General features: G+C 37.0%; 1 protein-coding gene across 14 annotated transcripts in view; it reads right to left on the bottom strand.

Annotated features, from left to right (window-relative positions):
* neo1a (neogenin 1a) overlaps nt 1–20,460 on the bottom strand; it is a 254,030-nt gene that overhangs the window by 81,092 nt on the left and 152,478 nt on the right. For all 14 annotated transcript variants that reach the window (XM_079806547.1, XM_079806548.1, XM_079806553.1 and 11 more), the window contains exon 5: nt 2,704–2,840. In XM_079806547.1, coding sequence (XP_079662673.1) covers nt 2,704–2,840 — 137 coding nt within the window. The remainder of the gene's footprint in view (nt 1–2,703; nt 2,841–20,460) is intronic.

The raw sequence follows: 20,460 nt of genomic DNA, 5'->3' as shown, positions 1-20,460 counted from the left end.
ACGAAGAAAAACAGTTCCAAACTGCTTTAAGCCTTTATCTATTGCTGGAAATATTTGTTTTTACCATATATGTTGAAATTAATGCTGAAAGGGATAACGTTAGTTCACCCAAAAATGAAAAATTAGCCCATGATTTACTCACCCTCAAGTCATCCTTAGGTGTATATGACATTCTTCTTTCAGACGAATATTAAATCGGAGTTACATTAAAAAAGTCCTGGCTAATCCAAGCTTTATAACGGCAGTAATTGTTGTTGTTTTTGAAGTCCATAAAAAAATGCATCTGTCCGTCATATAACTGCTCCTTCTGAAGCAAATCGATGCATTTGTGTAAGAAAATATCCATATTTAAAACTTGATAAAGTAAAGTTCGGGCCGATCGCCTCCTATGGAAAAAGGGTTGAAAGTGCCTCTCGCAATTCAAAATGCTTATGCCACGTCTGACGACCATAACTGGTAGTGTAAGTATTTTGATCTACAGAGGCACTTTCAACACTTCTTCCATAAATTGAATATGGAAGGCGTTCGGCCGAAACTTTACTTTATAAAGACTTCCATTCAAACCAGCATTTTGATGCCGGTTTTAATTTACATTTAGGATAGATTAACTTTAATCCTTTTGTTCTACTGCTTTAAACTCTCAGTTAAATCTCAGTTTGGGATTAACTTTAACCTTACAGGTGAGGAGATAAAAAGAAATGTAATATTAACACAATAACAAACCCATCACGGCAAAGAAAATGACTTGTAGATGGTTATATTTTTACGCCTTGATTTGTTAAACTGTGTTTCAATCCAAGTGGAGCAAAACAGCTCAAACTAAAATAAAACCTAGATCAACAAATCCTTAGCTCTTAAGAATTAGCTTTATCTTCAAGAAATATTGTTAGGCCAAAGTAAGCATTATATTAGCTCTATTTATTTATTCATACAAAAGATATTTCTGAATGTATTTGTATACTATGTTTCATCCCTGTTATCGAACGCTATCAGAATACAAAGTCCTGTCTCAATTAATGCATTTATTGATAATTTTTCACACCCGTTATCAAGAGTTGTCTGAATAAAAAAAGGCATGTCGAAAATATTTATTTACTATTTTTCATCCCTGTTACCAAAAGTTGTCTGAATATATACAAAAAATCTAAATCAGCAAATCCTTGATTAGCTCTAAACTTAATTCAAGGCTTAATTTGACCCACCCAGTGACTTAAAATGTACTTTAAAATAGAGCTTAATTACAAAGCGTACTTTAGAAACAGTCATGAAAGTGTACTCTCTTTAAGTGGTCTTTTATTTAATTAATATAATATTACCTGCAAGTACATGTTTCTTAAATATACTTATGCTCATTCTTAACGTGCACATTCAAAACAATTTGACCGTTCGCAAAGACCCGCCCCCTTTAGTTACTGTTGCTATGTCCGACAAGCTGCGCTCTCACACCACACACACACACACACACACACACACACACACACACACACACACACACACACACACACACACACACACACACACACACACACACACACACACACACACACACACACACGTTCTCACGCAGTGAAAAACACATCGCAGAGCAAAGAGGACACTGACAACGTGCTGACAAACAGGACAGAGCAAGTTACTTTCAATATGAAACAAAGTCTCATCTCTAAAATGTAATTTTTTAAAGAAATGTAAACAATAAATAGCGTTTTGTGGCTCTTTAATGTGTGGTGACAGCTCTCAGTTAAAGCTGCTCGTGAACCGATCATCTCTTCCTTTAGTTAATAATCAAATAAACATGAATGAACTTCAGAAGGAATGTTGTTTCAACCACGGGAAGACGTCAGTACACACCGTTTTTCAAGTCCACCGACGTTAATCTACAAACTCTCTTGACTGCTTTGTCGGACAAAAATGGCGGATTCGGCGGATTATGATTGGTCAGATCGCCTGTCAATCAAACTCCAGGCGAAGGGTGAATTAAGCACACTTTTTCACAAGGGATCCATTGAAATTATTCTTTGGGGTAATTAAAAATATGCCATAAATTCTGAAGCAGAAGCAAATTTCTTACCTATTTTTGTCATATTATTCAAAACAATTTGCATCGCAACAACACACAATGATCAGCAAACAGCCCACGTTAAAAGAAGAACCGAGAGAGTGTTGGACACTCGCTTGGATCAGTTTGAGTTTGGCATCGCACCTCTTCTGTGAGCTGTTGGATTTACTGTACTATCACTCCAACACAATACCTCTCCCGCCCACAAGGCAAAGTAAGGGCTGGTTCCCCCCCAGTATCTTTCATCTTTCATCTTTCATCTCGCCACAGTGCAGGATCAATTCTCAGCAGACAGACAGATGGCTAAAGCTCATTACACACCACACATCTGCATGAAATCTCCAGTCCAGATTCTCTTCTATTCTTTGTAATTTCACACCTGTCTGAACAGTCTCACGTCCCTTTCATCATCACACAATCAAATCTCATGCACTTTAGCATAAGTCCCACCCAAACGCTATAGCCTGAGCAATTACAGGGAATCCTATATCGGATTCTGGAAACATGTCTGAAGTGTGATCAGACCGTGCAATCGAATTAGAGAAGAAAATGCAACACTTCCTCTGAACATCACTAGAGGAAAGAGCTTTTACAGTGTGACATTACGATCACTTGACTAGTCGTTTAGGAGCGGGGTTTACGCTTACCTTTCAGCGTGAGCTCAGTCTGGGCCTCGATGGATCCATTGGCGTTGTCTGCCAGGCAGTTGTACACACCGGCGTCTTCCTCGGTGAGATTGAAGATCCGCAAACTGCCCCCGCCGAGCAACTCAAAGCGGCCCGTGCTGCGCGGAGAAGAAAAACAGCCGCTGTCAATACTCTCCTTTCACAAAGTTAAATGTATACTCAGCCCAACACTAATTCAATAACCACAGTATAAATTTCCCTTCTCACATGCAACAAAATGGAATCTATCTTGCAAAGGGAGCATTGCTACGAGAAAAGGCAGCCTCAAAATTGTGGCGGTTAAAGGTCAGGCTTGGTGATCAGAAGGTCTCTGGTTTGAACCAGGGGAAAACAAACAGGTCACCATTGTCCAGGTACAGAGGTGGACAAAGTACACAACTCCATTACTCGAGTAAAAGTAAAAGTACCACTTGTCAAATATTACTCTGTTACAAGTGAAAGTTGTTAAAAACAATTTTTACTTAAGTAAAAGTACAGAAGTACTTGCTTTTAAAAGTACTTAAGTATCAAAAGTAAATTTCCTTTTTTATGTCAATGCATTATTTCATTATTGTTGCATTGTTGTATAAATGCACGCTATGCCATCATGGTTCAACATGCTAGCATACGACCACCTTGAACTAATTTAAATACTTAAAAGTTACAAAGCTTTTTACAAAGCTGCTGTCACTTTAAGGCAGAATGCACAAATCCTACACACTGATACACATCTGATATTCCCCCAACTGTTTACGTTCACTTGAGACATAATCAACTTTGTTTACGTGAATACTTTCCAAAATGAAAATTGTGACATTTTGTGTGTATTGGTCTGTTTAAGTGCGAAAAAAACACAAAAGAAAGCTCTATTCAGTTCAGTACTTGAACTCTGGCATCTGAGAGGCACAACAAAAAAGACTGAACTGAGCTCGTTCATCATGCTTTTTCAGATTCATCCATATGTCTATGCTTCTCTTTCTCCCAGACATTTACATTTTGCCAAAAAAAAAAAAAAAAACACTTTTAAAGAAGAAGAAAAAAATCATCCACTGACTTGCAAAGCTGCTACAGAAACGACTATTGACTTTGATAGAAATGTAGTGGAGTAAAAAGTACGATATTTGTCTTTCAGATGTAGAGAAGTTAAAGTAAAAGTTTCCCTAAAAAATAATACTTCAGTAAAGTACAGATACTCAAAAAGTGTACTTAAGTAAATGTACTTCGTTACTGTACACCTCTGTCCATGTAATCATTTCACTGCATGTTGCTTTGGATAAAAGGGACTCTCTTCAGGATAGGAGGAGCTTTATCTTCAGAAAATATTGTTAGTTCACCTCAGAAGGCCAAAGTAACTATTGTATTAGATTTATTTATTTATACAAAAAGACATTTCTGAATTTATTTCTTTACTGTTTCATCCCCGTTACCAAAAGTTGTCTGAATACAAAAGGCAACTCTAAATATATTTATTATTTAATATTTGTCATCCCTGTTATCAAAAGCTATCAGAATACAAAAGGCATGTCCAAATTCATTTATTGACAATATTTCATCCCTGTTACCAAAAAGTTGTATGATAAAAGACATGTCTGAATATATTTATAAACTATTTTTCATCCCTGTTATCTATAGTTGTCTGAATACAAAAGGCAACTCTAAATATATTTATTATTTAATATTTGTCATCCCTGTTATCAAACGCTATCAGAATACAAAAGACATGTCCGAATTCATTTATTGACAATATTTCATCCCTGGTACCAAAGTTTTAGGATAATAAAAGACATGTCTGAATTTATTTATTGACAATTTTTCATCCCTGTTGCCAAAAAGTTGTCTGAGTACAAAAGGCATGACTGAATATATTTATTATTTACTATGTTTCATCCCTGTTATCTATAGTTGTCTGAATACAAAAGACAAGTCCGAATTAATTTATTGACAGTTTTTCATTCCTGCTACCAAATATTTGTCTGAATACCAAAGGCATGTCTGAATATATTTATAAACAATTTTTCATCCCTGTTAACAAACGCTATCAGAATACAAAAAACATGTCTGAATATATTTATTGAAATTTTTTCATCCGTGTTACCAAAGTTGTCTAAAAACAAAAGGCATTACTGAATATATTAATAAACTGTTTTTCATCCCTGTTACCAAAACTTTTATGATTACAAAAGACATGTCTGAATATATTTATTGACAATTTTTCATCCCTGTTATCAATATTTGATTTTGATTTACTACACACTGAGAAAAAGGGTGTCAAATTTTTACCTTTATGGGTACAACAGCTTGTCACTGGGGCAGTACCCTTAAAAATACATCTTTGTAATGTAAGGTACTAATATGCACCTTTTAGGAGTAAAAAAAGGTACAAAGATGTTATTTTAAGGGTACTGCCCCAGTGACAAGCTGTTGTACCCATAAAGGTACAAATCTGACAAATTTTTTCTCAGCGTGTATTTTTCATCCCTGATATCAAAAGTTGTCAAAATACAAGAAAAGACATTTGTCTAAATACAAGACATTTTCTGAATTTATTTACTTACTTTTTCTTCATCCCTGTTACTAATGATAAATATATTACATACATACATACATATATACATATATATATATATATATATATATATATATATATATATATATATATATATATATATATATATATATATATATATATATATATATATATATATATTTTTTTTTTTTAAATGGGTAACAGGGTTTCTTACAATAACCTTGGTAACAGGGTTGAATGGCTGTGTTTGATGAATGCACACAATAATTTGGGTAAAAATGGATCAAATGATTTCTGCAGCAATTCTTTTGCAATTCCTTTGCCCTATTGACAAACTAATCGACATTCAGCTGGGGAGTGGGGTGAATTTTCGGCACTGGGAACATGCTGTGACGCTGGGCAAGGAATCAATAGTTTCGAGAGAAGAAGAGAATGGCCACAGTAGGAGGTAGAGAATATGGCTGCTCTCTGGCCTAGAAAACACAGGGATGGGGAGATTGCAGAACCTCCGCTCAACCTGATCTGTCAGCCATCGATTGGTATTAAACACCAGCATTCTCACAGCTGTGAAGTAACCAGATCCACGAGTCGCATTCAAAAATGTGCTTTTCTAGGACACAACAAGTATGTGCTTATATTATTTTATTTTTATATACTTTTTTGTGCTTTTCTAAGGAACTGATTTAAACAGTTAAATCAACAGAGATGAGAGTACAATAAAGTACTATACAGGCATTATAAAGTCATTCCTATGCACCGATTCCAGTCCCAAAATATCTATAAAAGCAACAGTTCTCTGGTGGATGTCTAAGGCTAACTGTCAACCTGACAGTGTCCGAAACACACGCCAGACCACAGGACTTGCATAAGAGAGAGTAACTCAAAAGTCTTGTGCTCAAAGAAACTCCACCCTACCTCAAGCATAACACATACCTCAACCCAAAGGAAAACCAGCAGGTCTCATAAAGGGGGTCTTTGTCCTTTTGGGCTGAAGAACACGCAGTGAAACACGTAGACCCATGGTGGAGCTTTTCCACCTAAGACATTACATGTTTTCCTTTCATGGACTGTGACGTTATTACTCGTACACTCTTTAAAGAGTGCCGCAAGTGTCTTATGATCTCCGCAAGTGCCTTCAAAACTTTAATGTGAGGAAGACACAGGCTTGGTTACTGACAAGATCCTTCGTGGTGTTTTGCATTTGATTACACTTGATTTTATCTGAAAGACTCCTTGGAAATGGATCGGACGAATAAATGAGAACAATTCATGTACAAATATATAGACAGAAGAAAGTAGTATTTTCAATGGTAAAAACAAAAAGGACAACATAAGACGATACACGACCAAAATGGCTATAAGTAAATAATAAAAATAAACAAAATGGCCGATGCGTCAACCATTCAGCCCTGTTACCAAAATTGTTGTAAATAACTACAAATTATCAATAACTGCAAAATTCAAATTAACTCCCTCACTATCTAGAGTAATTCCCATTTCGGAGTATTTTAATTTTAATTTTATTCTACGTCACTTGTTTAATTGTCAGTTGTCGTTTTGAGTCTTTTTGTTTTATGCCATCTACTACTTGTTATACGTATTGATCAATCGTAAAAAGCTTTGCTGGTTGATCTTGTAAGTTTTGTCTGTAACCACGGTAGATAGCCTTTTTTTCAATGTTAGTTAGTTAAAGAGAGAGATCGCCCTCAATTGTATTTTGTTTTCTGCAGTGTTTATTTATATATTAGATTTATTTGACATGGACATAATTACATTGGACGAACCATATGCATTTGCTTAAGTGCATTAGCACACATGCTAATTTTCAACACCTGTCCACGGGAGGCTTTTTTAAATAGGGTAAAAAAAAACAACCTGAAATAATAATAATAATCAAATATAAAAAGAATAAGGCTAACAAAATTATAACAATAATAATAATAATAGTAAAAAAAAGAACAGGAAAAACAGAAATAGCATAAAATTACAAAAAGAGAGAAAAAAAACGAAAGAAAAAAGAACAATATATTCCAAATTATTTTCATACAAAGACTATAAAGCAAAGACAACATGATCAGACAATATTACCCAGTGTGAGGCTATTCATGCAAGCACTGTTGTTTTGTTTTTAACCATTGTTTAAGTGCTCTGTAAAAAGCATTGCCGTTAGTCTCTAATTTTAAATTAGTAGGTAAAGCATTCCAGAGGTTTGGCCCCTTTGCCGAAAAAGCAGACTGACCAAAAGACGTCTTACACTTTGGGACAATACAGTCAGCACTGATAGTGGCTTGTGTGTTTGACGCCTACTGACCAATTCAGAGGTGACACGTGATTCATCAGGCATTTAAAAACCAGTTTGAGATGATTAAAATCGACAAAACTGTCAAAGCTAAGAAGGTTATGCTTTTTTAAAACATTACAGCGATGTTATCTCATTGGTTTCTGGTCCATAACTTGTAATGCCTGTTTGTATATTGAACTAATAGGCTTTCATTTTGTTTTGGAGGCTTGTGACCATAATGTAATGCAATATGATAAATGTGAAAATACCATTGCATGCATGTATAGTTTTGCAGTTTGATATGACAAATCCCTTCTAATAACACAAAAACAGTTTAGGTTAGGTTTAACCTTCTCGCAGAAGTACTTAACCTGACAATCAAATTTTAAATTCTTGTCCAGAATGATGCCAAGGTACTTGACTTCATTCACTGATTTAATTACTTCCCTCTTGATCCGCATGTCAAATACATCCCTTGCAGACCTATTTCGTATGGAAAAGCACATAGAAACAGTTTTCTGCACATTAAGAATGTAGTTTATTTAAGGCGTCGAATACGCTGAAGATCTCAGTTTGGTTTCTGCATTTTTCTTTATTAGGTAGTTTAGAGGTCTGGGTTAATAATCATGGGGTTTTTGTTTTGAATATTTAATTGATTTGGGCGACCCTCTTGCTTTCATTGTTTGCGGTTTTCCTTATCTTTTCATATTTTTATGTTCATTATATTTGTTTTATAAATTCCTTACACTTCCTTCAATAAATTAACTAAACGTTAGCTGTACTTCGTCTGTTGGTTGTTTCTGTTACCAGCACACACCGCAACAGTTATATGCGTAAATGTTGCGTCATCATCCCTTTTACATCTTTAAGTATGTAACAACACATATTAACTCTTTCCCCACCATTGATGGAATTTTCTGGCTTTCCGTGTTCTCACTGTTATACGGTAGGGGGCATTTTCTGAACGAGTACAGAATCTCCTGATCAAAACACAGGCGAAGAAGAAGCAGAAACAAGTGATATCATATGTAATCATATGCATATGTAAAATAATGCGATCATCAACATAAAACGCATATAAATCAAAACTGCCTAATGTTAATGAATGAAATGTTGACCCAGGACGAGCTCTAGGACTGTGAAGCTTTGGGGTGTTGATGGACTCCATCTGTGTTTTGATCATCGTTCTGAATCTGACCTAGACATAGTCTTGAGCCCTATTCGGATGGTAATTGTTTCTCATGGGGTCGTAAGGTATTTTCATAATTGACAGGGGCTAGTCTGTGATTTTATTGCCGTCCGAATCCAGAATGTCAGTGTTTTTCTCCCACCACCCGCGTAAAATTCCCCGGCCGAATTACCTACTGATGTTTTAGACAAACACCAAGGTCGTGTGGTGATTTAATTGCCGTCCGAATCCACATCTCTGAGTTTTCAAGAATATATCACTTCAAAATTCACTGTTTATATCCTTTTTGACCCCTGCAGAGCACCGTACGGTTGCACTTCGCTGTAATTTGGATGCATTTTAAACATCTAGACTTTTATGAAATGCTGGTGAGTATTAATAAGAGCGATATATTTCATCACCGCACAAAAAATAAAAAGAAGAAAAGCACGTAAACATTTGAAATGGGCCGTTATTACGGCAGCGATTATATCTGTTAAAATAACCACAGCTTCATGGTCACCTCATGTAAATAAGAGTGTGTTCACTTATCTCCGCTTATTTCCATGTGGAATAAAATTACATCCTTTATTTTGAGATGAAATACAAGACAAAAAACCATTTCAACTATAACGTGCATCTATATATCTTCCTATTTTTAAACAGATTTAGATAATTAAATAATAATTTGGATATTATTTTCCTATTATTAAATTAAATATGCATTTATTCTTATTATACCAAGCATAGGACATTTTATTTACAGCAGACAATCATGTTATTGAGCACGTGAGCAGCACTGCTGTTCCCGATCACAAAACCGTGAATAAATCACATCTGAATGCACGAGGTGGCATGCACATTTATTTTTACCGACTTCCACGTGAGAAAAACTCCACATTCAAGTGTTGATTAAAAAATGTATGAAGCTAGAATAACAATGAATTCTGGGGGCCATGACAACTTTTGTGAAAATAATCAAAAATGCTGGCAAAAACGCTGGTGAGGAAAGAGTTAAACGCCACAATTCCTCCCATTCATTTTTCAACAAATGAGCCGTCTCCTCCCCTTACAGTGTTCCTTAAAATTCCTCAACTTGTGTAAGTTGGACGCACACTGTTCTCCATTCAGGGTCGTCGGTGCATTAGGAGTGTTTAGGGAGCAGTAATGCTTCGGTTCTATGTGTGGCGTCGCCTCAAATAACCCAGAACTAATATGTAGCAGCTCACGGCTACAGGCAGGTTAGGGCTAACAGCTAGCGCTACATCTGCCGTGATGGATATCCAGTGTGTGGCTCTGAGGCCAAACTACTGGCATCCGTCAACAGAAATCCAACACCAAACTACCGGTGGCGCTGACCCAACCTGCCTCAGAGCAGCCAGCCTGTGATTGATGCCGTCATAAGATACAAGCGAGCGAGATGAAAGGCTGCCTTGTCAACAGCTCAGAAGGTTCTGGCATGGTCTCCATCCTTAACTGTTCAGCTCTATGGCTGTGACTCCAAACAGAGCAGCTACTAAAGCTGTGCCAAGGCTTGAATGAGGGTAGTGACACTATTCCTTCTGATGCCACCATCAAGAGTCGAGTGTTACCCTACTGGAAAATCCAGTTAAAACCAGATGGTTTCCACCCTTCAGGGAGATACAAACTTGATATTGTAATGAAGAAAACCTTATGGTAACACTTTAGTTTAGAGTCCAATTCTCACTTTTAACTAGTCGCTTATCATCATGCATATTAATATGATATTGGCTGTTTATTAGCACTTATTAATGCCTTATTCTACATCCCTTAATCCATGGGCGTCGGAAGCAAAAAAATGTGGGTGGGTCCTCTCTCAGAACATTTTTACTGGAATAGATTCCATTTACATTAAGTACAAATATATCGTCTTGTTTGCTAAACATCTGGTTGGACAAGACAAGTTTACGGAAATCACTATATCTTTGACATCGGCTATAGTGTAGGGGTAAGATGCATGGCATCAAGTTTTGACGCAAATCGACCCGCGGTTCGAATCCGCCTTAGGCCGAATTAACTCTACTCCCTTTTCCAATCACAAATCAGATCGGAAAGGCATTTATTTTCAATAAAAATGAAGAAAATATTAGAAAAGTGGAAGTGTCTAACGTGTTTAATAATAAGTGTTTATTGGTTAGGGGTAGGTAAACAGACATGTGCTGGATTAGAGACGATAAAAGTGAGTGGGTCCAATATCATTGATTGTAAAAAGTGGGTGGGTCTTGTCCCACCCACATACAATGGTTCCGACGCCCATGCCTTAAAGGGTTAGTTCACCCAAAAATGAAAATTCTGTCAACACCCGTAAGACCTCCGTTCATCTTCAGAACACAAATGAAGATATTTTAGTTGAAATCTGATGGCTCTGAAAGGCCTCCATTGGCACAATGCACGGTTCACTCTCAAGACCCTTAAAAGGTACTAAAGACGTCGTTACAAAGTCCATCTCACTACAGCGGTTCTGCAATAACTTTATGAATCGACGAGAACAGTTTTTGTGCGCAAAAAAACCCTAAATAACGACTTATATAGTGATGACGATTTCAAAACACGCCATCATGAAGCTTCGGAGCGTTATGAATCAATGAGTCGAATCATGATTCGGATCGCGTGTCAAACCGCCAAACTGCTGAAATTTGGCGATCCAAACTGCTGAATCGACTCACTGATTCGATATGATATTTAGTCGACTAAAACTAAAAACAATTCAGGTGACTAAAATATGACTATAACTAAATGGCATTTTAGTCAAAAGACTATGACTAAAACTAAATCAAAATTTGCTGTCAAAATTAACACTGGTAGGTCATCGCCGATGTATTTTTCAGTCAGAACACGTTTCACAAAGCAAGAATCGCCGACAGGTCCAAATAGCATTTAGCATGCCAAATATCTCACGGGCTACTCGTCAGCGATTCTCTCTGATTGCGTCGATAAATAAATATGTTTGATAATTCACACTGCGTGATTGTTACTCACGTGCACGAGCACTGATTTGCCTATGATTTCGGGCAATTGGCAGCAATTTCGCAAAACCTGTCGGTGAGTCAAAATCAGGCAGTGTGAACTCGGCATAACACACACTCGCAGCGTTCGGCTGGTCTTGTGTCTGTCAGAGCAGAAACTAAAGCTGATGCTCTCCGTGTGTTTCTCCGTCGGCTCCAGTCGTGTTCATATGTAAATCACGCAAGCTTATTTCGTCCATTAGATGGAAAGATCTGAAAAAGCCCACACATGTACCCGCCCATAGACCCTCCCCTCGAAGAAATCAGGACAGAAGTGGTTGAAAGTGGACAAAAGAGACGGATTAAAACACCAGGTGTAAACGGGAATGTGTCTCCCTCGTCTACTCGTGATCCGATCGACCAAAACGCATCTTAATACCAGGGCTTAAAATCAATATGAAGAGATTCATCTTTACAATGAGTCAGAGTGTTTGTTTTTCCCAGCTGGACCGTCATCATACCTTTCTTTATTTGTTTTGCAGGTTCTTCCAATGGTTAACCGATATTTTGATTAGCACATTACTATAAGCCCAAAGCCACAGCCTGCGTAATACACGCACATTAGAGGTCTGAATGAACTGGCGGACGCGGCTGGATTTAGCCGTGGATGTATCATTACTGTTGAGTGCACCTAGAGGACACAGTCATTCCTTACAGAGAGAAATGGGAGAGAGAGAGGCACAAAATTCATATGTTCCAGTGACTAACAGCTGCTGGACATTTGGCTAAATGAATCCTGCTATAGTGCTGCACGGTTTGTACAACAGCGGCAATGTCCTGCCAAACAATAAAACAGACATCCAGCACAATGCATTCCAACCCTTCACTTTCCATTCCAGCAAAGTCATAAACGATGTACTGTAGTTTTACCCTCAGACGGCCCACACACGGACCGTTCAGGGAACATCTGACGCATATTACATGCAAATATTGCATGCAAAAAACAGCAAGCTCCAAGCTGTTTACTTTCCTGTACTATAAATTCCAATATATTTCTATAAAATATGTTAAATGTGTTAATAAAAAAAAGCTGATATTTAACCCTCTGATACTGTTCGCGTGTCGGTCAAAAATTTAAATGAAATGATTGTACTATATTTTAGCTTGATAATGTTTTTTTATTTAATATTCAGTATTTTTAGGGGATGTTATGGAACGAAATTATATTTATGCATGAACCTGAAAATACAATTTCTACAATTGTCGTAAATATTGAAAGCTTTGGAGCACAGACTGAAGTTTGGTCTCTTTTTAAAGACGACACTCAGCAGATTATTGCTGAAGTTCAGAAATAGTGAACTTGAAAAAAGTGAAAAAACATTTATTGTTATGGAAAATGCACAAAAACACAATTTTCAATTTTAAGATGAAATATATATTTTCAGGACACGCTTTACTAAAAAAAAGATTAGAAAATCATAGCCACAAATCTAAATAAGTTATGTTCCAAATTTGAGGTTGATATCTATGAAAATGAGCTTTCAGTCAGATTTTGTTTGGGTGCAGTACCAAACGCTTCCACTAGACGAAAAGCGTCTCCCATTAATTTCCCATGCGATCATTTTTGACCGGGAACAATACAAGTGTAACCATTTTTGTCGGGAACCTTTTCGAATCATGTTCAGAATTTGTTTGTGTTCACACAGCAAGTGCCAAAACCTTTACCAAGTTTCGTTCCATTCCGGTGAATTAAAATATTCTAAAACAATAAAACATAAACATTTCTGGTCAAAAATAAATGAACAGCAACAGGAGGGTTAATTCAATAATCTTTTTTTTTTTTTTAATACAACCATTCCTTACATCTTGTGGTTATACACTAACATAACATGGACAATAAAATCAACAATAAAACAAACAAAAAGAAGAAATCAGAGTAAAAATATTACAGCAACTGTGATGCACCGACACAATCCACAGATTTGCCCAATAAATTAGTATAAAATGTCTAATTAAAATAAAAAGAATCCAAATAAAACAAAACTAATAAAAGATTCATAATAATTAATTTGTTTACCTGCAACTCATGCGACCATTAACTGATATCAAAGAACTGCTAACATGCAAATATCTAGTTAAAATATTAAAATATTAAAGGATTAGATCACTTTTAAATAAACTTTTGCTGATAATTTACTCACCCCCATGTCATCCAAGATGTCCATGTCTTTCTTTCTGCAGTCGAAAAGAAATTAAGGTTTTTGATGAAAACATTCCAGGGGTTTCCTCCATATAATGGACTTCAATGGGCATCAAACGGTTCAAGGTCCAAATGACAGTTTCAGTGCAGCTTCAAAGGGCTTTAAACGATACCAGACGACACCAGACGATGAATAAGGGTCTTATCTAGTGAAACCATCAGTTTCTGCGAGAAACCCAGCAGTATTTATGCTATTATTTTACCTCTTAACAGACGAACGTGATCCTATCTGAGCTCCGCCATAACTTCCGCTAAGTGAGGTCAAAATACGAGCGTGGTCATAGAAATATCGATCATAGATGCCTCATTCTACTGAACCATGCAGGCGCTAATGAGGCATCTACGTATACATCTATGACCACGCTCGTATTTTGACCTCACTTAGCGGAAGTTATGGCGGAGCTCAGAGATAATCACGTTTGTCTGATAAGAGGTTAAAAAAATAGCATAAATACTGCTCGGTTTCTCGCAGAAACTGATGGTTTCACTAGATAAGACCCTTATTCATCATCTGGTATCGTCTGGTATCGTTTAAAGCCCTTTGAAGCTGTACTGAAACTGTCCTTTGGACCTTGAACCGTTTGGGTCCCACTGAAGTCCATTATATGGACAAAAATCCTGGAATGTTTTCATCAAAAAACGTAATTTCTTTTTGACTGCAGAACGAAAGACATGGACATCTTGGATGACATGGAGGTGAGAAAATTATCAGCAAAAGTTTATTTAAAAGTGAACTAATCGTTTAACTTTTGACAGCATGGCTCCAAAAAACCCAGAATGAACTCCATTTATAAAAACATATTCATCACAGAAGATGTGTATCTAAACATTGAATCATAGCAATGAAACATACTCAAGAGATCTGAAATCGAGCAGAGAAGTAAACAACGGAGCGGTTAGTCACTTTACATCAATCAGGCGACCACTTCCTTTTTCAGTCCGGGGCCAGAATTAGCTGTAACATGGACTGGATTTTAAACACAACACTATAAATGATATTCCTTGGGATCCAAACAATAATACCAAACTCTCTTTCTCGGCTTCTCTTTTATAGACTGAATGGCTTTCCTCCCTCCAGCTCTGTTTGCCAGTCTTAAGTGTTTATCTTTCAGTGAATCCAGCCTGTTGTTACACTCCCACTAAGAAGCCCGAGTGTCTCCGAACCTGCTATTATCTCCCAGCTCTCTGCCCAGAGACTCATCATCGCCTATCCCATCCTGAGAGACGGGCACACAGCTAGTGCCAGGGAATCAGAGCAGTTGGTATGCCTCCACGGTCAATAAAGCACTGTTTGGTTCTCGACATTGGGAACACACTTTTCCCCCTACACACACATGAGGGAGCTCCATAGGCTCCATCTGTGTGGACTGATGGACTGTGTTGTTTCTCTGTTCCATATGGGAGGAAACCCTCTATCTCCAGACAGTAAAAGGTCAGGGTAGGAATAAACAGAACATATATACAGCAACAAACTAGATTCTTTCGTTTTTAACTCGTGTTACATGTACTTATTACAGTAATAACAGAAAATGTTGCATAATTGTATGCAACAAACCCTAAACCAAATCCTAACACTATAGTAACATGTCATTAATTAATATTACTCAGTACTTAAAGGTGCAGTGTGTAGTATTTATGAGGATCTATTGACAGAAATGCAATATAATATACATAACTATGTTTTCAGTGGTGTGTAAAGACCTTACATAATGAGCAGTTATGCTTTTATTACCTTAGAATGAGGCGTTTCTATCTACACACACCGCGGGTCTCCTTACAGTGAAATCGCCATTTTGCGCTGTCATTTTTCTACGGTGGCCCTAAACGGACAAACTTCTACTGCTGTTCAGACGATGACATTTGTGTCCTGTGTCGGCCACCGTTCTCTACGTGCGTCGAAAGGTAGGGGTGAGCGGTGGCTGATGCAATTCACAACCTCACCACTAGATGCCGCTAAAATTCACACACTGCACCTTTAACCCCAATTATTAATTTCGACCATTGCCATTTTTATTAGAATTTATTAGAACAGAAAACAGATAATTAATGGAAAACATGCTATTTTAACGTTTAAGCCCTTAAAGGTCCCATGGCATGGCATTTTTCTATTATTATATAGTGTTTCCTGAGGTGTACTTATATTGTTAGTATGATTTTTACATCATAAAATGTCATAATTTAGAAATAAAAGGCATTTTTTCTATACTGCTGTTTGCCCTGTGGCTGAAGGCCCTGTTACAAGAGGCGTGTCTGCTGTGAGACTTCAGTAAAAACGCCCACTGTTGTGATTGGCTGACATCTTTGCATTTGAAATGAGCGGAGGGGGCGTGGTTTAACGAGGTCTACGACGCACGAGCTGCTGCCAGAGAGACGGATGGACCTGAGTTCACTTCTCATCAGTTCTCTCAGCATGTCTCAGTTCAGGGTGAACTGTTGTAGTTACAGCATATACTTCAGGTTATTAGTTTATTTCTAGTCGGAGGGACTGTCACTCATGTCAGAAAGTTAGTAACTTTAGTAAATTATGGATCAGCGCTGACTCGAGACGCGAACCGTTTAGAACGATTCAGTCCGATTTGGTGAACTGGTTCGGTTCACTAAAAAGAACCGATTCAAAAGAATGATTCGTTCGTGAACCGGACATCACGGAGACGGAGCGATTGCTTACAAAGTTATTTATAGTAACTACTGAGTTATGAGAGCGCTGTCTGTCAGCGCAAGTTTATTGTGTTTGTATCTGAGAGTTCTGAATAAACACGAGTCCCAGTCACACCGAGTCCGTCTTCATCATTATTACCAACTTTGTAACACATGCAATGTACCATTACAGCGAGATGAACAAGTTAGTAAGTGTTGATTAAAGCATTATTTCTACATATGTTCCAATCATATGAAAAGCGTCAGTGACGCGCATTGAGTAACTTACACAGCGCAAACAAAGACACAACAGCAGTAATCGAATGTAATCCAGTTTATTGTGGGGAAAGCTGGCTAGCCTAGCCGGATACCCTCATGCTTACCCCCTTCTGCTTAATCTCACGCCGCGTTTGGTGCCTCCGCTGTGGGCCAGATGCAGTACTGTGGGTCGGGGATGTTGAAGGCCGAGCTTCGGCGTGTGTGAGGTTTATCTCTAAAGATGTGGCTCTGCCAAAATGTTGAGCAGAAACTCCCGACTGTATGCACATTTAAGAACAGATAGACGCGACGAGGACGTACAAAAACACTGACTCAGAAGATAGAAAACACGAAAACACTGTTCTGTCTGGAGAGAGAAGCCACTGTGTGTGCACGAATAATAAATAATTAGCTACACATAAGAAATCAATGATCTTATGATCAGAAGGAACTGAAAAAAGACTTCTGTTTTCATTTGTACATCCAAACACTGAGAAACTGCCAGCGTTCACTCGTTCACAAGTAATGATCTCTCGAGCGTTTGCATGGGCGTGCCAGATTCTCTAGGCGGAGGAAAGGGAGGAAACCGTTCCTGCTTGGACGTCAAACCAGGAGACTTCAGGATTGGCTCGTCTGGCCTGTCATTTTCTCAAAGGCAGAGAAAGACAGCCAGAACTCGGTTTTACCCCGATCAACATTTCTATCCACTTGGGGACAATATTCAGGCTAGGGGAACTCATATTAATGTTGAAATACCTCATAAAATGAAAATTTCATGCCATGGGACCTTTAACTGTTAGCAGGACGCTTGGGGCTCTTTTTATGTATCGCCTTTTTTCATAAATCCTTAAATTCATAAATCAGGTATCATTCAAAAGCTTACTAACTTAAAATTCATCCTGTTAAAACCATTTAAAATTGGAAATTGGGAATTCGCCTGCAATCTTGTATCTAAATTATTTTAGTGGGCTCCTCCCCTTGTGGGCGGCCTCAGGTTTCATATTACTACTTTAACTTTATAATCAAAACCTTTTCTAATCTTGACAAAACACATATCTTTGGAAGGTCTGAGTCTCAAGGTTCCATATTTTGTGATATCTGGACAATTGGATATTTGAAATGTATTAATTTGTTACTTGTGTCTATTTTTCGTACAGCCCCTAAACTCAATCTCATACGAACTTACATTTTTGTTATATCAACTTCGAATTTGGAACACAACTTGGTCAGACATATGGCTTTGATTTTATAGTAATTTAACAGTAAAAATATTTTGTAATAAAGGGTTAAACGACAGTTAAAGGGTTAAACGCATACCTCGGGTCTTAACCCTCTGGTGCTCTTCGTTTAGGGGTTGCCTTGGTTGTCTTCCCAGTGTAAGTGACCGGACACCTAAAAATTAAACTTCCTCCACTCCAGTAAAACCAATGCAATTTATTTTTCTTCAATAATATTTTTTCTTTTTAATTTTGTATTTTGAGATGATTTGATGCTATTTTTTAATATTTATGCAATAATCATGGTCTATTTTTACCATTGAAAAGTATACAAACATTTTTTATTTTTTTATTATTGCAGTACTTCAGGTTAAAATTGAGACTAGGCCTTCAAAATGAATTTTTTTGAAGGCAGATTGGCGCCTTCTTAATTATTATTTAAGAAATCATGCAACCATGGGTATAACCAGAGGTCTCTATGGAGAGGCTTGAGAATTCCCTAGTTCTGTTTTGAACACATTTAATGATTTTTTTGTTGTTGATGGATTTGAATATATATTTAAAAAATCTCAAAGACTATTTATTATAAAGTTTTAGATCATTTTTTTTTGTTAGAAATATAAAATTTTTTCTGTGAATTTGTGTTTTTGCAGATTTCCCATTAATTTCCTATGGTGTCATTTTTGACCGAAGAGCACAAGCGGGAGTATTTTTTTTACGACCACTTAGCATGCTCGAATCATGCCCTCATTTAAATTGTTTTCATTTTTTTGTGTTTACATACCTAATGCTGGAAAAGTCACCAAGTTTCATATTTTTCCGATGAGGCTGTGATTTAAAAAAATTCGAAATGTGGTTCATAGGCTCAGTTTTTCATAGGTGTGTGTGTGTGTGTATAAGTGTCCATGTGTGCGTGTGTGTGTGAGTGGATGTGTCAAAATAACACTCTTGATGTTTTAGAGTGTCACCCCTTTACTGCTGTGTACTTTTTTTCAGCATTGTTGCCGATTTGTAGATTGTACACACAAATAATCGGTGAATTGTTGTGTTTTTGCCGATTTCCCATTCATTTCCTATGGTCGGTCATTTATGACCGAAGACAATGAACGCTACTTTTTTTTTTACGACCACTTAGCATGCTCGAATCACGGCCCCAATTTTTTTTGTGTGTTTACATACCTAATGCAAGAAAAGTCACCAAGTGTCATATCATTCCAATGAAGCTGTTAATTTTTACATTTCAAAACAGAAAATTTTCCGGACAGAAATGACATTAGAGCACCAGAGGGTTAAGTGACCCGGGATTTACTAGCCTCCCCCTCATTCATTTTTTTAGTTAGACATCAACCTTTTTAGTATTCCTCAATCTATTTATTACAAACAATATAACAAGACATGTTCTAATTATGTTTTTGTAAAAAAGTGTATCGGGTTACTTTGGAACTGTAATAGGTTACAGATTACAAGTTACTCTATTTAAAATGTAACAAGTAGTGTAACTATTTAAATTACTGTATTAAAGTAATGTAACTGATTACTTTTCTAAATTTCTAAGTTAATCATTTTCAAACATTTCAACCAGACAGGCTTAACCTCTTAGGGTAAATAGTCGCTGCCTTTAGTAGAGTGAAAAACTTACATACAGCACCTTTAAGTATAATCTTTTAATGCATATCATTTCCGTAATAAATACTGTTTTTAAAATGCTAAAGTGTACTTTCCCCCCTCCCTCTGGCTGAACATTACACAGCCAGACTATTACAAAAAGCATAAATTTGATATCGGGAGAGCATGAGCTGAAAACAGCATTTAATCTTGTTAATACATATCCTGAACAAAAGGCTGCAGGAATTATAGGCCATTAACATTGATAAGCAACTCCGCTAATGTCCATCCTGCAATAATTTCAGCCAACCTTTATAGATCGGGAGAGTGTCAGACAATGATCAACCCCAAATTGGATTTTAAATGGGGTTCCAGAGAATCGAGTGAAGGGGAACAAGGGGACAGGATGAATGGCTAGTTGAATGATCAGTGGTTTCACTGAACTGGTGTGGATGAGAACGCCTCAGGGATCGATGGACCAGCTGCCCTATTCCAAAGAGTGATGGTATAATTGGATACATTTTGCATTTCAAAAAGTTAAGGGGAAAAAAAACTGTTCATTAACAGAAATTATTTACAGTGTTGTTTGAAAACGTATTCAATTTTAATAATTCAGTGGTTGCCAGACACGTTACTTTAACTTTTTTTAAATCGATTTTTTCCCTTTAAAGTATTCAACATAGTCAACTCTGTTACTCTGAAGAGTTTGACGGTAACAGGATTGACAATTTTTAACTTTTATTAGCCAAATCTCCACATGCTAACATAAATGATAAGATCATGATTAAAAGACTTTTAAACAACCCACTGTGTGATCATA

This window comes from Gobio gobio (assembly GCF_949357685.1).
Source record: "Gobio gobio genome assembly, chromosome: 2".
In the NCBI taxonomy this organism is placed as follows: Eukaryota; Metazoa; Chordata; class Actinopteri; order Cypriniformes; family Gobionidae; genus Gobio; species Gobio gobio.
This window is presented reverse-complemented; position numbering and strand designations above follow the sequence as displayed.